The following is a 17,445-nucleotide window of genomic DNA, read 5'->3' on the forward strand; positions in this document are numbered from 1 at the left end:
TGGGAATGGAACAAGTTACTGGTGGGCTGGAAGAATGAGACTAGAGTCGGTAAGGAGTGAGGAGACTATCGTTGACGCAGGTGTGAGCGTTGAAGTCTGAATTAGTGTGGTGGGAAAGAAGAGGAGGGATTTTAGAAAATAGACAAATTTGAAAAATGAGCCAGTTTGAATGATAATACTAGGTGTGGAGAATGAAGGACTGTAGATGACTGACATTTCCTATATACAGTTCCTGTGAAAAAAATAAACACCCAATTTTTTATCCCCACCCAAGGATGTGCTTACTGATTTTAGAGACAGGGGAAGGGAGGGGAGAGAGAGAGAGAGAGAGAGAGAGGGACATTGATTGATTGCCTCCTGCGTGCTGCCTGATCAGGGTCTGAACCTGTGGCCTTGGCATGTGCCCTGACTGAGAATCAAACCCACGACCTTTTGGTTTATGGGACATGCTCCAACCAACTGAGCCACACTGGCCAGGGCAAACACCCAACGTTTAAACCGAAGTGTTGGATCTCTGTGTCAGAAACAGCATACAGCTATTACTTTGTTGAAATGACTTTAAATACAGTGCACCAGTTAGGGTTCGATGTTCAGCAGAAAGAGGTGTAATGCAGGAAGTTCGGGTGTTTATAAAACCCGTGGAAGGTGCAGGAAGAGCCGGCCCAAGCGAGGCCTTCAGCAGCACTTGCAGCACTAGCCGCCGAAAGAACCTGCTGCAGGGAGGAGGCAGCAGAAACGGGAAACTTGCGTCCTGCCTGCAAGCTCCAGGATCACGTCACAGGCGGCAGAAGTCTGGAAATGGGGACGCTCCTGGCACAGCTGTTGCCTGAGCTCTGGGGCAACACGGTAGCTGCTGGGCCCGCGCCGGGTCTCTCTCTGGCTAACGCAGTTGCACGTTCAGAACTCACGCAAGTGAGTGGTTTGTGCAACTTAAACTTCAGGGAAACGTAGGTTTTTGCTTTCCAGTGTTCGCATCGTGTTGAGTCATACCTGAAAGACAGTCAAACAACTGAGAGAGCCAATCTCCGATTGCAGATTATAAACCAGATTAGTTTTCAATAACTTTTAAGAACAGTTTTTAAATGTTATTTTTCATAAGGCTAACCTGAGTAAATAAGCAGAGAGGAAAACACCTAAAGAAATCAGTGGGTGGTTAATTCTCTCGTGTTCAAGTACTTGCACAGACAGAGTCTCCTGTGGAGAACTCGATGGGCCCATTGTCGCTTTTCTGTAACACACAGGAATGTACTACCCTGCGCCGCAGTGCGTGTCCCGCTTCGTGCGGCCTCCGCCGTCTGCTCCTGAGCCCGCACCTCCCTACCTGGATCATTACCCGCCCTACCTCCCGGACCGCGTCATAAACCCTCCGTACGGCACACAGCCGCACCAGTACCCGCCCATGTACCCGCCGCACTGCGATGGCCGTCGAGTGTACCCTGCTCAGTCTTACCCCAGAGAGGAGATCTTCCGGGAAAGCTCCATTGAGATTCCGCCTCCGGCAGTACCGTCCTACGTGCCCGAGTCCAGAGAGAGGTACCAGCAGGTGGAGGGCTACTACCCGGTGGCTCCTCACCCGGCGCAGATCAGACCTTCGTACATCAGAGTACGCTGTGCTTTTTTCTTACTGCCGCGTAGATTTAATTTGAGCATGGCTTAGAGTGACCTTTTTTTACTGAGACAGCATGCCTTTATTCTTCATCTTGTCATCATTTGGGTAGGATTTTTTTTTTAAACCTCACCCAAGGATATATATAGTGGTTTTCTGAGAGAGAAGAAGGGAGGGGGCTGCAGAGAGAGAAATGTCGATGTGGGAGGAAAAGAGATCAGTTGCTTCCAGCACACACCCCAGCCAGGGATCACACCCGCAACCGAGTGTGCTCCCTGACCAGGAACCGAACCCACAAACTTTTGGTACATGAGATGATGCTCTAGCCAACTGAGCCACCTGGCCAGGGCTTATTTCTTTGTTTTTGTTTTTGTTTGTAAGGTTTTATTTACTTTGAGAGAGGGGGGAAGGGAGTGAGAAAGAGAGGGAGAGAAACATGTGAGAGATACATCAGTAGGTTGCTTCTCACAGGCCCCCAGCTGGGGATCTGACCCGCAACCCAGGCATGTGCCCCGACTGCAAGTTGAACCAGCGACCTTTCAATTTGCAGGCTGGCACTCAAATCTACTGAGCCACACCAGCCAGGCCTGTTTTGTTTTTTAAATTAAACTATTAAAGGGAAAAAATTTCTTCCACTCTCACTAATAACCCTTCTTAGTTTCTGAACTTTAGGTGGTTTTATTAACAATTGTAGGTTGATTTGGAAATTAAGGTCTCTGACCAAAAAAAAAAAAACCCCTAAGTTTAGCTCTTTGGTAAATCCTGGGAATTTGGGGCAGGGGCTTGTTTTACTTTGATTCTTGGTATTTCCAAATGTTAAGATGAGTACACAAGCTGCCGCTTATCTAAAACATGTGCTCAATGGATTAATGTGTTCTGAAATTCTTTTTTAGTGTTTACTAATGTTTGCGTTCGCAGGAGACGCCCTACAGCCGGCTCCCTCCCCCGCCCCAGCCCCACCCCAGCCTGGACGAGCTGCACCGGAGACGGAAGGAAATAATGGCGCAGCTGGAGGAAAGGAAGGTTATCTCCCCTCCGCCGTTTGCGCCCTCACCCACGCTGCCCCCGCCCTTCCACCCAGAGGAAGTAAGCACGGCGTTTTTCGTCTCCGTTGTCCCCTCCTCCTCTACCAGCGGTTTGCCATGTCCTATTGAAGTGGTCTTTGTCTGGTCTTGAGGTTATGAAAATATTTTCCTGTTTCTTTCTAAAAGGTTTACTGTTTTATTTCTCATTTAGACCTGCAGTCTCTCTAGAAGAGAGATTTTTTCATTCTAGTGTGTCAGGAGTCAAGGTCCATCTTCCCCCAAAGGGTATCTCATTGACTCAGCGCCATTTAGGGAAAAGACCTCTTTCCTGGGTCCCCTGCAGTCACCTTCATCATAGTCAGGTCACCTTTGTCACGGCCAGGTGTGACTGTGTGTGTCTCAGGACTCACCTGCCGCCTCGCTGCTGGGTCCTGTGTCCCTACACCAACACCACGGCGTCAGGGTATGGCATCACAATGGGTCTTAATACACAGTGGTGTTTGCTTCTCGGGTCTGTTCTTCCTCACGGTCACCTCTGCTGACACGTCTCAGAGTCACGTTTTGTTGTCCACACACAAAAAATCTGCTTCAATTATTTCTTAGTCCTCATCTGAGGATGTTTATTGGTTTTAGAGAGAGAGAAAGGGGGAGAGAGACAGAGAAACGCCATCAGTGGGTTGCCTCCTGTGTGCGCCCTGACTAGGGAATGAACCCACAGCCCAGGTGTGTGTCCTGACCAGGAATCAAACCCACGACGTTTCGGTGTGTGGGGGACAATGCTCTAATCAACTGAGCCACCGGGCCAGGGCTGTCTGCTTGCTGCAGCTTCTATTAGGGTTACACCGACTCTGGATCTGTGCTGTTCAGTACGGAGCCGCCAGCCACATGCGGCTAATGTGTGCTCCAAGTGCGGCCGGTCCATCCAGATTACACGTGCTAGGAGCGTAAAATAGCCACTGGGTCTGAAGACGTAGCACCCCCACAAGTAAAATACTCTATTAATGTATATATGTTAATTGCATGTTAAAATGATAACGCTTTGGCTGTATTAACTTTAAAAATATTTTTTATTTGTGTAATGTGGCTACTAGAGGTTTTTGAATTGTGTGTGGGGGTCTCGTTTCCATTAAACAGTGCTGCTTTAGATCCACTTGGGGAGAAGTGACATCTTTTTAATACTGAGTCTCCAAGGACATGGTCTTCCCTCCACGTGCCTGAATCACCTGTAATTTCTCTCAGTGACACCGTGTGTCAGACAGTTTTCAGTCGTGCACATCTTCCATTAAACTTACTCCTGGGTAACCGGCTTTGTAAGCCATTTTAGATAGAGTCCTTCTCTTTCTTATTAGTAGAGGGAAGATAAGGTAGGTCATATTGGCCCTTATATTCAACGGCCTTGCTAAATTTCCTTATTAATCTTCGTATTCGTTAGCGGATTACTTCTGGTTTTCTGTGCACACAGTCGTATCCTCTGCGAACGGTGTCCATTTGGCTTTCTGCTTTTTTCTTTCCAGTCCGTGCATCTCCCCTTCCCCTCCCCCGCGACAGCCAGCCCTCGGGAACAGTGCTGAGCAGGGGGGACGGCCACATGCGTTCTGGACTATCTGAAGTCCTTGAGCGAACGTGAACGGAGCTCTTACTAATTCATCATATTTGCTGTAGGGTTTTTTTGTAGATAATTCTTACCAGGTTAATGAAATTCCCCTCTCCTTAGTTTTTTTCATTTGTTTGTTTTTACTAATGAGATATGCCAAAGATTTATTTAAATAACGAGGAAAGGAGCAGGATGGTCAAGTCGCTGGGGAGAACAGGAGAGAGAGGCCGATGGAGTGGTGAAAGGCGGGAGAGAGAGAGCACTGACATAGACAGTTGCTGGGATAAACTGATTGAAGCACCGCAGGGCCATACACCGTAATTTGGGGGGTTATCTTCGTTGTGTTTCTACGGGACACTCCCGATAGTCATCACGAATGAGTGCTACTACCTTTAATGTCTACAGCATCGATAGTGGCCTTCATTGTTCCACTTCTGACAGCAACAGTCATTTTTCTCAGGCTTGCTAGGGATTCATCCATTTTGCCTTTTCAAAAAACAAACAGCTCTTTGTTGATCTTATTCATGTATTTATTTTGGTTTGTTGATGGTACGCACTGTCTCATTTATTGTGTATATATGTGTGTTTTTAAGTCAGTTAGGTTTTCTCGGCATTGTTGCAGTTGATGGTATGTAAGGAAAATGTCTCCCATCCTTTATGTGTGGAATCATAGTTCTAAACAACATTGGTGTCCGACAGAGTGTAAGTAACAGGCAATGAAAAGTAAAGTGCATCAGATCACGTACAGCAAACAGTAACCTTTGGGTCTGTGAAAGTGATCTACTAAATGAAAGTTGTTCCCATATCTAGCGTTCCTATCTAAACACTTCGGATGGATTATCCATAGCAGTGTAGATTAATTAGTAAGCTCATAGCCTCTTCTATTAATATAATTCTACTCGTAAAGTATGAACATCACATGTTTTTGAAAACTGTGTCTTAGGGGCATCCTGGGACCTTGTTGCCATGGTGCTTTTTAAGAAATAGGGGAAGCTACATGACGCTGTGAGAAGTGAGCTAATTGTGGAGTCAGGCACCTTTGAGGTTTAGCTGTGTCACTCAGCATGTGGTCTTCCGCAAGTTCCTCAGCCTCCCTGACCCCGGGGGCTCGGGTTTCCCGCCTGTGAACCGAGCACGGTGGAGCCTGCTCACGGCGAGGCGGTGACGATCAAGTGGGACGTGAGGCACGTGGCCCAGAGCAGGCGCTCGGTAAATAAGGACCAGTCACTGCCGCACAAATGCTATTGTGTACGGTTGACCCTCGAACAACATGCGGGATGGGGGCGCCAACCCCCACGAAGTCAGAAACTGGAGTATGACTTGTGGCTCCCTAAAAACTTGACTACCGTGCAGTCGTCCCTCGGTATCTGTGGGGGGTTGGTTCCAGCACCTGCCCACGTGTCAAATCCGTGGACGTTCGAGCTCCTCGCATAGAACAGTGCACGCAGTCGGCCCTGCGCACCTGCAGGTGCAGAGCCTGGGAGTGCAAGGGCCGACTGTAAGTGTGTTGAACGGTAGCCGTGTATTGTGGGTCTGAGCAGTTCGAACCCATGTCATTCTTGGGTTGGCTGTATTTACGCTTCAGTTCTGATTGTAAACAACATACACAGAGCTGTATCAACTTTGTACATTCTAAACAGACATAACAAATCCCTCCAAAATCCCATTTTGCAAATCACTGCCAATTTATTAGATATTTCAACTTTTCTGTGCATGAACTAGCATGTTATTTTTAACAGTGTCATTTAGTAATTTATCTTGAGGTTTTGTACGTGTTTTGTATGCCGGTATATAAATTTATCTCATTCTTTTTAACAGCTGCATGATATATTAGGATTGGGGGGAAATCACTCTTTAGTAGGTCACTAAACAGCTAGCTTTTTAGCATGTCTCTAAAAAGTTCTACACGAAGTTTGGACATGGAGGAGAAATGAAAAAAGATGTGAAATTTTAAAAATAGAGGTAGAACCAAAAAAAAAGCAAAGAGGCCTTGGAAACAGGCCTTGTGGTTGGAAACGAGTGGTATTTGGAAATAGCAGACCCTGTGTCATGCAGAAGACCAACACTGAGGACTCGGGGGAAAAAGATTGTCTCAGATGGGGGAGGCCCAGAGCCACTGAAGTGTTCCGGCAGCCCTGGGGTGTCAGCGCAGGTGTCCGTGGCCAAGCGAAAGCCATGTTGAAGCCCGGGCACTGCCCTGGTCTGGAGGGGCCTTGGGGAGACTTGAGGCGCACGGGAGGTGGTGCACACACAAGCACCGTGACAGCCGCTGGCACTCCCCGAGTGTGAGGGCCGCGGTCTCCATGAGAACACGTGAGACCTGGAATAGCTGTTCTGTCGTTCCACGATTTCCGAACTCCTCTCGAGAAAATGAAAGTGGGCATCTTTTCATTTTCACTTCATTGAGTCAAGCTCAGGACCAGAACTCTTTCAAGATATGAATTACTACTATGACAGAGATTTCAGTAAAAAGGTTATTACATCATCGTACAGAACATTAAAAACAGTTTTCATGTTCTTGTTTCCCTGGAATGTTATTGAAAGAAATGTTGAGGGGAGGGTTTAGCAGAGCTGGGGCCTGGTACCTATTTTTGTAGACGACAGGAATCTGTGACAAATCAAATAACCGTCAGATGTTGTTTCAGCGTGATGTGCTACAATATTTCCACTTTCTCCGTGTTGTTTACTCATGGACCCCTTTCCTATTTGTTTCCTTTTTTCTCCCCTCATCTGCAGTTTTTGGATGAAGACTTGAAGGCTGGGAAATACAAAGGAAATGATTATAGCCAGTACTCTCCCTGGTCATGTGACACCATCGGCTCCTACATTGGAACCAAAGATGCAAAACCCAAAGACGCTGTGGCAGCAGGGAGTGCGGAAATGATGGTATGTGTGATAACTGAGCCATTATTAATACAGGTCAAGGTCAACCAAATAAATTATTCCCCATTACAGTGTAGACATAAATAAATGAGATTAGCTTTAGAGTTCCAGGCTAACCCTGGCTGGGGTGGCTCAGTAGATTGAGTGCTGACCTGGGAACCAAAGGGTTGCTGGTTCCATTCTGGGTCAGGGCACATGCCTGGGTCCTGGGCCGGGTCCCCAGTAGGGGGCTTGTGAGAGGCGACCCATTGATGTTTCCCTCACATGTTGATGTTTTGCTCCCTCTCCTTCGCCCTCCCTTCCCCGTCTCTAAAAATAAATATATTTTTTAAAAAGTTTCATGCTACAATCTCTGCTGTACAATTGAATTACATTTACACTATACTAGTTTAGGTTTTTTCAGATATAAATAAAAATATTTTAATACTTATCTAGACAGAGAACATTTATTATATTTCTGAGCAGGTAGCAGTTAACCCAGCAGTCTCTTAGACCCCAAATTAAGTTATTTTGCATAACTAATCAAGATCTTGAATTTCTCGCCCAAGTTTACACAACAAAGTTTCACCCAGTGAGACAGAAGCGCGTGAGTCAGGATTGTAGCCACACAGCCTCGAGTGGGTTGCGGTGCACCGGAACTTAAGTTTGTGCGCTTCTGCTTTTTAACAAAGAAGGATGAGACACCGGTTTATCTAATACCCGAGCTTAAAGTAGATCACTATTTTATCTTAATTGTTTCTTTATTTCTTAAAGAAATAAAACCTTACAGAGGTAATCAGATCCTCCTGTCTCTACCTCCCTAATCTCATCTTTCCCCTCCCCCTTCCCCGGCGGTAACTTGGTCCTCAGTCGAGACCTAAGTGTGGGTGGGTTTCTCGTTTCGCTCGTCAGAACGTGGAGAGTAAAGGCGTGCGAGACCAGCGGCTGGACCACCAGAGAAGAGCCACCGAAACCAGTGACGACGACCTCATCCCGTTTGGAGACCGGCCGACAGTCTCGCGGTTTGGTGCCATCTCGCGAACCTCCAAAACGATATACCAGGGTGCTGGCCCGTTGCAGGCGATGGCACCTCAGGGAGCTCCCACAAAATCTATGAACATGTCAGGTGAGACCCTCAGGGGTAAGCTTCTCTGGAGGACTCATATACGTGACCCCCAGCCCCACCCCTACCGCCCGCTCTCTGTCATTGCTGTCCGCGATCGTCCGCGACAGCCACCCCCACATTCCTCCGTGGCCTTGTCCCTGGAATTCCAGGGCACAGACTAAAAGTAAATGCCTGTATGCGAACATTGCCTCTTTCTTTAATAGCTTCCTTGCTTTTCATTAAAATAATACATTATCATTTATTTAAAATACAGTCAAAAGAGAAATTACAAAGACTGGTGTTCCACTGGGGGGGGGACCAAACATCAGTGCGCGGTTCCCATACCGGTGGAGCTCTTTCCAGAGAGCTGCGCGCACAGCGTGCCTGTGCCCTTCGGGGCACGGCCACGCAGGAGACGTGCGCCGTGGCCGTGGGTGGGGTGCACCGCATGCAGCGAGCCCCTCTCTTACAGACTACAGCCCGTACGGAGCCCACGGCGGCTGGGGCGGCTCCCCGTACTCCCCGCACCAGAGCGCGGCGCCGCAGGCACACTTCGGTGAGAGGTACGGGTCGCCCCGCCCGCTCCTGCGGGCCTTCACAGTTGTGCCCCCTCCTCGCTCTGTCCTTCCGGCCCGTGCCTTTTCAGTGAAGTTTCTCACGTGTCCCATGCTGTCTCTCCCACCAAAGGGAGAGGGCGTCCACGTCCGAAGCGGCCAGCCACGGAAAGCCCCTTCCGCCCGCTGACAGGGAGCAGCTGCGCCTGGAACTGCAGCAGCTGAACCACCAGATCAGCCGGCAGACCCAGCTGCGCGGACCGGAGGTACCAGCCGGGGACAGGCTTCCCCTCCAGTTTCCGGGGGTGCTCAAGGAGGGGTTAAAAGGAGGACCTTTTCCGGTGCTATGAACGCAAAACTTGAAGGTCTGTCTGCTTTTTGAGAGGTAGGATAGGTGTCCATTCTTCAGAGAATGTGAGTACTTAGAGCTTGGTTCTGGGACGGGGAAACAGAATTTCATCCCCGAGAGCAGAAGACGGGTGAGCTGGATTTTCCCAACAGGCAGTCATCAACGTGCGCCTTAGCTCAAGATCGGTTTTTGGGTTTTCGTGCTGCTTTACCTTCTAGAAACTTGTTTCCTTTAATTCCCAGCATTTATTTATGTATCTTTAAAAAAAATAGAAACTTAGATCTTTGCCTTTAAAAAATAGTCTCTGTATAACAATGGCACCTTCGTTAATGTAGTTCTTTTTGTTTATAAGTTACTGTCACGGTAGCGGGCCCTCGCCGTGTCCCCGACAGGCAGGGTGAGTGGGTGGCGTTGTTCCCCTTTTTGAAGTTTAGTAGTTTCACAGAGGGTAGGGTGTGAGCCCAGATCTTCAGACTCCAGATTCAGGGTTCTGCTAACTCGTGGCTTTTCTTCTTAGCTGAAATTTCTAAACCCATTTTCTGCCCCAAAGGAGTAACAGCATCATTTGCAATCTTGCCGCATATTTAACTTAATTCTGGTTAAAGGTCATTGCCATTAACGAGGTTTCATTGAAATAAATTTCAGGATGTGTCAGAAATTCAGTAAATGAGGGCAACAGTGTACATTTCTAGTTGACTTCTCTAAGAGCAACTTACACCTAAGGTTAAATCGCTGCTCAATAAGCTTAAGTCCCCTATTTTTTTCCCCGAATGGCACTCAGAGAAAGAGATGGCACCTTGTAAGTTGCATTGTGTCCATTGCAAATGCCCGGGCGATAAGCTGCTTGTGGCCGTGGTCTGGAGTGGGGCCTGGCCGTTCCGCGCGTGGTGTGGAGCGTGCTGAGCTGCGCGTGTGCTGGGCTCCGTGCACTCGGCTGTTAGTAACGGGCTGCTGTTGCAGAGGGAGGCGAGCACCCTGGCAAGCCAGCCGCAGGCCCCGCCAGCACCGCCGAAGTGGCCTGGCATGATCTCGAGTGAGCAGCTGAGCCTGGAACTGCACCAGGTGGAGCGGGAAATCGGGAAGAGAACCCGGGAGCTGAGCCTGGTGAGTGTTGTGGTGGGAAAAGGGGGGGGAGGGGGCGGGAAAGCTGCTCTGCAGCCGTGACACAGAGCGCGTGGCTCTGGAGTTCTGGAATCATCCAGAGCCATCGAATAATCACCCCAAAGCACTCCGACGAGTGCTGAAGACTTAGAATAAGTCTCACGAAGGTGGGCTTCCATCCTGTTTTGTCATTCCTCTCCTCATTCCCTTTCGGTTTGAGTGTGTTCTCTGTCTTAGGACCCTGCATTACAAAAACTATTCGGGGAAAGCAAGGTAGTTCAATGTAGTTGGCTTTTTCTAAGTCATCCTTTACGTGGGATGTTTCCGTGTTCACTGGAAGCATCCCCTCCTCGTTGTCCAGCGTGGGTAGTGAGCAGGGGGTTGCACTCCGTTGTTGGGTCTGTCTCTCCGTGAGTCTGCCTCTGTCCTCGGTCATTTTACAGAACTAAATGCTTTCTGGACCATCGGTTTGTGTTACCTGTGTTTGGTCTCTCCTCACTAGCACCATTAAATAGAAGCTAACTGAATTTATTTCCTTCTCCTTCAAAGGAGAACCAGTGTTCTCTGGACATGAAAAGCAAATTGAATACAAGTAAGCAAGCAGAAAATGGACAGCCGGAACCCCAAAATAAGGTTCCAGCTGAGGACCTTACATTGACATTCAGGTAAAGAATGGGACGTTTTCATAGTCATATATTACCCAGTCGTGACAGAAATACCCTTAGAAATATGATTTGGTGTTTCAAATATCATTATTCTGTATATATTAAGGAAAGGATATTTTTACATAAATTTAGGAGTTATGAAGCTTATTTTAGAACAGATCCAATGCTGAATTATCTGTTAAGACCTAAGAGAAATTTTATGGTTACGTTTCTTTCTTCCTCTGTTTTTTTACTTTATTTGAAACCAATATTTACATTTTGATGTACACCTTTCCAGTCTTTTTAAAGTGAGCACTGAGCTTCTTTCAGAATCCCCCATCCCTCCCCCCATCACTCTGTACCCCTGGTTTTAATTTGGTCTTTCCCATACCATCTAGTGATTCTTCTACAGGTGTGGAAGGACACGTATCAGGTATTGAGACTTCCATACGCAGTCCTGACTTAACACTCCTGACAATAGGCAACAGTGACTGCTAATGCCCTGTTGCTCTTAGGCTTAGGGTTTGGCTGTTTAAATCTATGCATTGTTTTGGGTTCAAAAAGTGTCATATTAGTAAGGGATCAGCACTTTTTCTGAAAGGCAAGATTTAAATATTTAAAATAATGGGCTTTGCAGTCTCTGTCAAAACTCTCACTTCTGCCCTTGCAGGGTGAAAGCAGCCATGGGCAGTATGTAAACAACGGGCAGGCCGTCTTCCAATAAAACTTTATTTATAAAAACTGGCAGCCAGCCAGCCTGAATGTCCGAGAGCCATTCATAGCGTGTCCGTACTGCTAAAGGAACAGCCCTGTTGATTTTATTCTACTAAGTAATCATTTTTATCTCCTTTCTTGAAAACTCCAACTCCTTTTTTTTGAATGTGAACAGTGATGTACCCAATGGATCGGCCTTGACACAAGAGAATATCGGCCTCCTGTCAAACCAGACCAGCTCTCTGAACCTGTCGGAGGACCCCGAGGGAGGAGGGGACAACAGCGACTCCCAGAGGCCAGGGGTCGCGCCCAGCCCTGCTCCCTGAAGCAGGAAGAGCCGCACTCTCGCCTCTCCCGGAGGAAGAACACTTCTCCGGAAGGAAGACGGAACTGCGACCCCTGCGCGCGCCCGCCCTCTGGGAGCGGCCGGAGGATGCGCCGGAGCGCAGCGGCTGCGGCAGCCTTGTGCGCAGACCCCACTGCTCCTGGCCGGCCCTGCGCATCGCTCACACCAGTGCATTTTTTAATTTAAAAAAAGAAAAGAGAAAAAGAAAATTAGCAGTATCTGCAAGCAATTCAGATTAAATTTGTTTTTGTTCTGTGAATGAACTTTATTTTAATAACTTTGGACGCCTTGGATCCAGGGCTTTAAAAAAAAAGAAGATATTATATATACACTCTGTTTGATTAATTGTATGATCTTAATGAAGTAGGCTTTTCTTGTATTTTGGTATTATTACATACCCAGTGTATAATTCCTGCCCCGCAGTCCTTTCCCAGTCTCTCAACCCCGTAAGTTAAAACAGACAAAAAGCCCCGGCCTTTCTGAGAAGTCCGTGGTGCCGGGCGGACAGACAGACAGACAGCCGCAGACTGGCCGTTGGAAAATGTGCAGCGGACCGGGTTTTCTGGGCGAGCTGCTCTTCGGAAGCCGCCACGGTCCTTCCCTCTCGGGGGCGCCCCTCCCGTGTCGTGGGCGTGTGTTCCCGTGTCAGTGAGACCGTGTCGTCGTCGTTGTTCCGGGGTGTTCCGGCAGTTCTTGTTTTTGTTTTTAGCTTGTCAGATAGTTACTGACTTTTGTGAGTCCTTGTTTTCCATAGAACGGATCCTTTTCACACACTTGGCGGCAGCCCAGCCAGTGCCGGTGTCCCCGATCATTAGTCGGACTCCAGCAGTGGGGACTCTTTAGAGACGGACCGTAACCGGTCAGCCCTGAAGATACACGCCCAGGGCATCCCCTCTGTCGAGCTGATGGCTGGGACCGTTGATCTGTGCTTTTCCAAACTGGACTTTGGCCGAAATGGTAGAATGTTAAAAACCCAGGACAGTCGGCACTTGATTTGAGCTTAACAGGGACAGAGCCGCATTATTTCACTGGATGCTTTTGCTTTACTCTCAAAACCCAAAAGTCTGGAATAGCATCTCTCCGCAGTGGCACCCCGGCTTTCAGAGAGGTTTGCCTGGATCTCGAGGATGGTCTGTGAGCCGATGAGTCGTTGCTGTCCGGAATCATTAGCGCAGGAAGGCAGTAAGTACCAAGAAGCCGGGGTCTAGAGACTTGGCTTTGCGGTACTGAAAAGGTTCTTCGTGACAGTGTTGAACAGAATACAGAAGGACTTCCGTTATTTGGCTCCACTGCACATATTCTGACGGCGCGTCTGTGCTGAGCTGAGACCCTACCCGACCCGCTCAGTGGGGACCCCTCGCTGTGGCTGTCCTCCCACCCCTCTGTGTGCCCGAGGTTTTCCGATTCCCCTTTCTGGGTTAACTACTAAAAACAGAAAGCACTGGTTATGTAATAAGTTACTGCATTGCTTTGGTTGGGTAAAAGCAAGAGTTTGTATTTTTCTTGTTTCTTATTTTCTTAACCCTCAACTCTTGCTGAGGTCCTCACCGCCTCAGTCTAAGCTCTGTGTCCATCATACTGTTCGCCGAAACAGCCCGGGGGGGCGGGGGGAGGGGGGGCAGTCCTGCCATTGCCTACCAGTAGGAGAGTCCAAACCGAACACTCTTTTGAGTAGCGATTATTTAATTTGCCCAGTCAAGGCACCGCGTTTATATACTATTTCACATTGAATTTGATTATGCCCTGCAGACCTGGCTGGTCAAGGATTTGATATACACATATTGGCTTGGGATTCGAGCTTTCTTTTTTATTTAAATAAAAATTTATATATATTATATATATACACATATACATAGCTATATCTGTATATATATTGGGTATGTTTTAAGGATTTTTTCGCATGAGCGCAGCTGTTGCGATAAAATGACTGATTGGGAGGTAGAAGCACTGAATAAAGATGAGGCGTTTTTCTTTGGAATCCATATTTTCCTGCTTTGTCAGTACACTTGCTTTTTTGTTTCTGTTTGTTTTGCTTAAAACCCTTTTATATTGACTCTTTAAGTGCTTATTGTGTGTTTTTTTGTGGGGGAGAAGGAGCAGAGGTGTGTCCAACAGGGTCCCAGGAGTCTCCGCCCCTCCGTGCCACAGGGGGGCCACGCCCCCGGCCCCCGGCCCCCGGCCCCCAGCCTTGTGCGGGCGGAGTCCGCACGGCTCCCTTCTCCTCTGGACGGTCGGGCGACTCCGGACTTTTAGAAGCAGTCGGTTCCCTTTGGAACCCAAAATGATTTTAGTATTGGAAGGAAGCTTGTGGGCCTTGATTTTGTTCAAGTTCGGAATAAAAAAGCAAAATTCCATTTGCATACATATAGCAGCCCCTGATAACCTCCCTTGTCCTCATTTCCTTCAGACGCTGTCACTCCCCCTCCCGCTCTCACTCCCACTCTCACCGTCCAGATCTCCCACGCTCATCAGGAGCGGGGATGAACTTACACCGGATTCCCATTCCGAGTAAACCAGGAAAGCCACTGTTGGCAGTTGACTTAAACTCGGTTCTTTCATCTTTCACCGTGTAAGGTATTTCCATCTGAGGGGAGGGAGACCCCCTATGTGGAAGCCTTAACTCGAGCTGCACCTCTCTGAGGCCCCACCCTTGCAAGGAGAGCTGGCTGTGTCGGAGGGCAGGGAAGGGCATTCCGACCCACTTCGTGCCTGCAGCGCACGGCTGCCCCACGCTGGTCATCCCGCCTTCCCTCCAGGGTATTCTTACAGCTGGCCCAGGGCTCTGAGCAGTTTTAGGGACTCAGTGTAGCCTCCAAAGTTTGCAGCTCTCTTTCCCTTTTCCTTTCCTCTCTGATACGTTTTCGGAGATGCTGAGCCTGTGGCAGGAGGTGGCCCGCTGTGGCCAAACTGCCCGGCTCTCTCACTGCTCTTTTGTCCAAGTCTGTGACAGGCGTTGATTTGTTTGGCTTTTAAAATTTATGCCTTTAGAAAGAGTTAAGAGATTAAACCAGTCAGCTAGAAAATACAGTTTTTATACTTTCTACTTATTAAAATATTAATTTCTTCTGAAGATAACTATTTCACTGAATTCAAAAGGAAGGACTTGGACGTCTCAGATGGACGTGCGTGAATCTGAGGGGGTTCGTGTAGGAACAATAAGCACTGTGTTCACTGTTGGACTAAAAACCAGGCTTTTATCGTAGGTAGGAGTATAAAAGTACTTTGACTTCCTCTTTTTTCAAGGGGATCCTGGCAAAGTGTCGAAGAACCAAGACTAAGACATCTAGATTCAATTTCTGACTTAGGTGGAATTCTTCTTGCCTTCCTGGTAGTATTGTTACTAGGTGGGTCCCATAGCTTCCCTGTCTTGGCTAGTTTAGAGGCTAACCTGACCAAAGATCTATTCCTTAGTACTTTTGTAATCAGAAGTTAGTCATAGCATAGGTTTCTACTAACATGATTCCAATGATAAGACACTATCTCTAATGCCAGCTACTAATATCCAGCAGCTCAGAACGTATACAAATGGATGTGGCGCAGCATTAGCGCAGCTGAGTCTCTTCTTCCACCCGTGTCCCCTCCCTCCTCCTCGTCGCTCCCTCCTATTTATTCTTCTGCCTCAAAGGCAGAATTGATGCGATTCTCGTTTGCTACTTGAATATATGTATAACTTCATCAGGCTTCCCATCGGTCTCCAGGGTTGGACCTCAAAGTGGTTTTCCTCTTTTTTTTTTTTTTCTGGCCCTTCGCTATCTTGCAGATTCCCCTTCGTCCCCCCTCCCCCTGCCCTCCCCGATCTGCAACAGTGACAGTCTGCCGCCTCACGACAGAGCATTCAAATGAATTCGCTTAGCCAATGACTTCTGTGAAGTTGCCTTTTCTAATGGTGTTATTACTCAGTGATGCACAAATGTGGTATTTGCCCTACTGGTAGGCAAACAAAGGTCTGGTTCAGAATGGCAGCCTGCTGTTCGTCCGTGCGTGCGTCCGCCTGTCTGTCTGTCTGTCTTTACCGGAGAGCCAAAGACTTGTGCTGGACTCCGTTTCGGTTTGGGGGAAATCGTAGCCATTTTGATTGTGAAACCGCGAAGTGTTTGTGAGTGGATTGTACCGCCTGCCTACATAGATTTATCTCAAGTTAACTGGTCAAGTTGGCTGGCCTTATCCAATGTCAAAGTGCTAAACGTTCACCTGTTTCTCTTCCAGCAGGGACTGTCACCTTCCACCACACTGTGTGTAAGCCGCCCCTTCCTCCCTTTTTGGAGACTGTCTGTCACGGTAGCATCTTGCATGTTTTTGGTTTTTCACTTGTGCCCAAAGAACAATTAATTTCCTGTCGCCAAGGTCGAGTCAGGGGCCTGGCTCAGAGAATTCGGGAGCGTGTGACTGGTAAGAAATAACTAACTACAGGCAATATTTGTCAGATTATATTCAGATTAGGAGAAAAATACTCTTTTTCACCAAGGACTATTTGGTTGCTAGTACTTGTATGCAAATGGTGATGGATGGAGGTCTTACCGTCTTCCCTCCACATTCTTTTTGCTCGTCTTGAAGAATTGAGTACGAACTCATATATAAAATCTATCTGTTAAAAGCACCTGGAATGATTTATATTTCACGAAAAGGAAAAGCCCAGCTCAAGTACTTACTAGGAGAAATTAATAACCTGCCTGGAAATTAATTGCAGTGTTTCCTTAGGTTTGTACCTTTAAAGAGTCCAATTTTGTTTCCTTTTAATTTGGTGTTCCATGGTTAAAGTGTCCTCTTCCCTGAGAAGTCTGCCTGTCCCTTGAGATAAGAACGAGAGCTCTGAACGAACGCAGTCACTTCCGGCGCTGGTGGCTGGACGTGCGGGGCCGGCTGCTGCTGTCGACCTTGCAGCCCCAAGTGCCCTTGGCCAGGCCACGCTCTTTCCACCTTGGACAGCTGTGTTTTTTTATATTTACGTGTTGCTTTAGCTCAGCTTCATGAAATTTTCCTGCTGAAATGACTTATTGGGAGTTGTAGGTGGATTTGCAGTTAATATATTTTTAAATTCTTTCAAAATTTTTTTTCTACTTACTGATTTTAGAGACAGAAACACTGGTTTGTTGTTCCATTCGTGCATTCATTGGTTGACTCTCAATTTACCAATCGTATTGATTGTATGTGCCCTGGCCTGGGACTGAGGGATTGAACCCTCAGCCTTGACGTACGGGGATGATGCTCTGACCGGCGGAGCCACCCAGCCAGGGCACTGTATTTTTTTTTTTCAATTCTTAATTCAACTCCTCTGAGCCACTTGAAAAAGAAAGATGCTTTTATCAAAAGGTACTGTTAATTATAACAATAAGATTTGGTTTTTGAGATTTCTTTCTTTGTTGAAGATACTTGTAATAGCATCTCATGAATAAGTAGCAATAGCTGTATTGTTAAAGAGTAGGAAACTGCCCCCACGAGGAAGAAGCAACACCTCCGAGCAATGTGCTCCCGGCAGGTGGATTTCCAGTACCGCACTGGTCGAAGCGAGTGAAGAGCCTTGGGAAACCCTCTGTGATGCAGGGGC

The 17,445-nt window shown here is 47.6% G+C and overlaps 1 protein-coding gene across 3 annotated transcripts in view; it reads left to right on the plus strand.

Annotated features, from left to right (window-relative positions):
* The window catches only part of RC3H1 (ring finger and CCCH-type domains 1), a 64,914-nt gene extending 50,682 nt beyond the window's left edge, over positions 1–14,232 (plus strand). For all 3 annotated transcript variants that reach the window (XM_036015368.1, XM_028530957.2, XM_036015367.1), the window contains 9 exons: positions 1,242–1,603; positions 2,525–2,692; positions 6,962–7,111; positions 8,000–8,213; positions 8,665–8,755; positions 8,880–9,012; positions 10,056–10,199; positions 10,746–10,861; positions 11,730–14,232. In XM_036015368.1, the coding sequence (XP_035871261.1) occupies positions 1,242–1,603; positions 2,525–2,692; positions 6,962–7,111; positions 8,000–8,213; positions 8,665–8,755; positions 8,880–9,012; positions 10,056–10,199; positions 10,746–10,861; positions 11,730–11,880 (1,529 nt within the window). In that variant the 3' untranslated portion in view covers positions 11,881–14,232. The remainder of the gene's footprint in view (positions 1–1,241; positions 1,604–2,524; positions 2,693–6,961; positions 7,112–7,999; positions 8,214–8,664; positions 8,756–8,879; positions 9,013–10,055; positions 10,200–10,745; positions 10,862–11,729) is intronic.
* Positions 14,233–17,445: the final 3,213 nt, after the last annotated feature.

Source organism: Phyllostomus discolor, chromosome 14 (genome assembly GCF_004126475.2).
Source record: "Phyllostomus discolor isolate MPI-MPIP mPhyDis1 chromosome 14, mPhyDis1.pri.v3, whole genome shotgun sequence".
In the NCBI taxonomy this organism is placed as follows: domain Eukaryota; kingdom Metazoa; phylum Chordata; class Mammalia; order Chiroptera; family Phyllostomidae; genus Phyllostomus; species Phyllostomus discolor.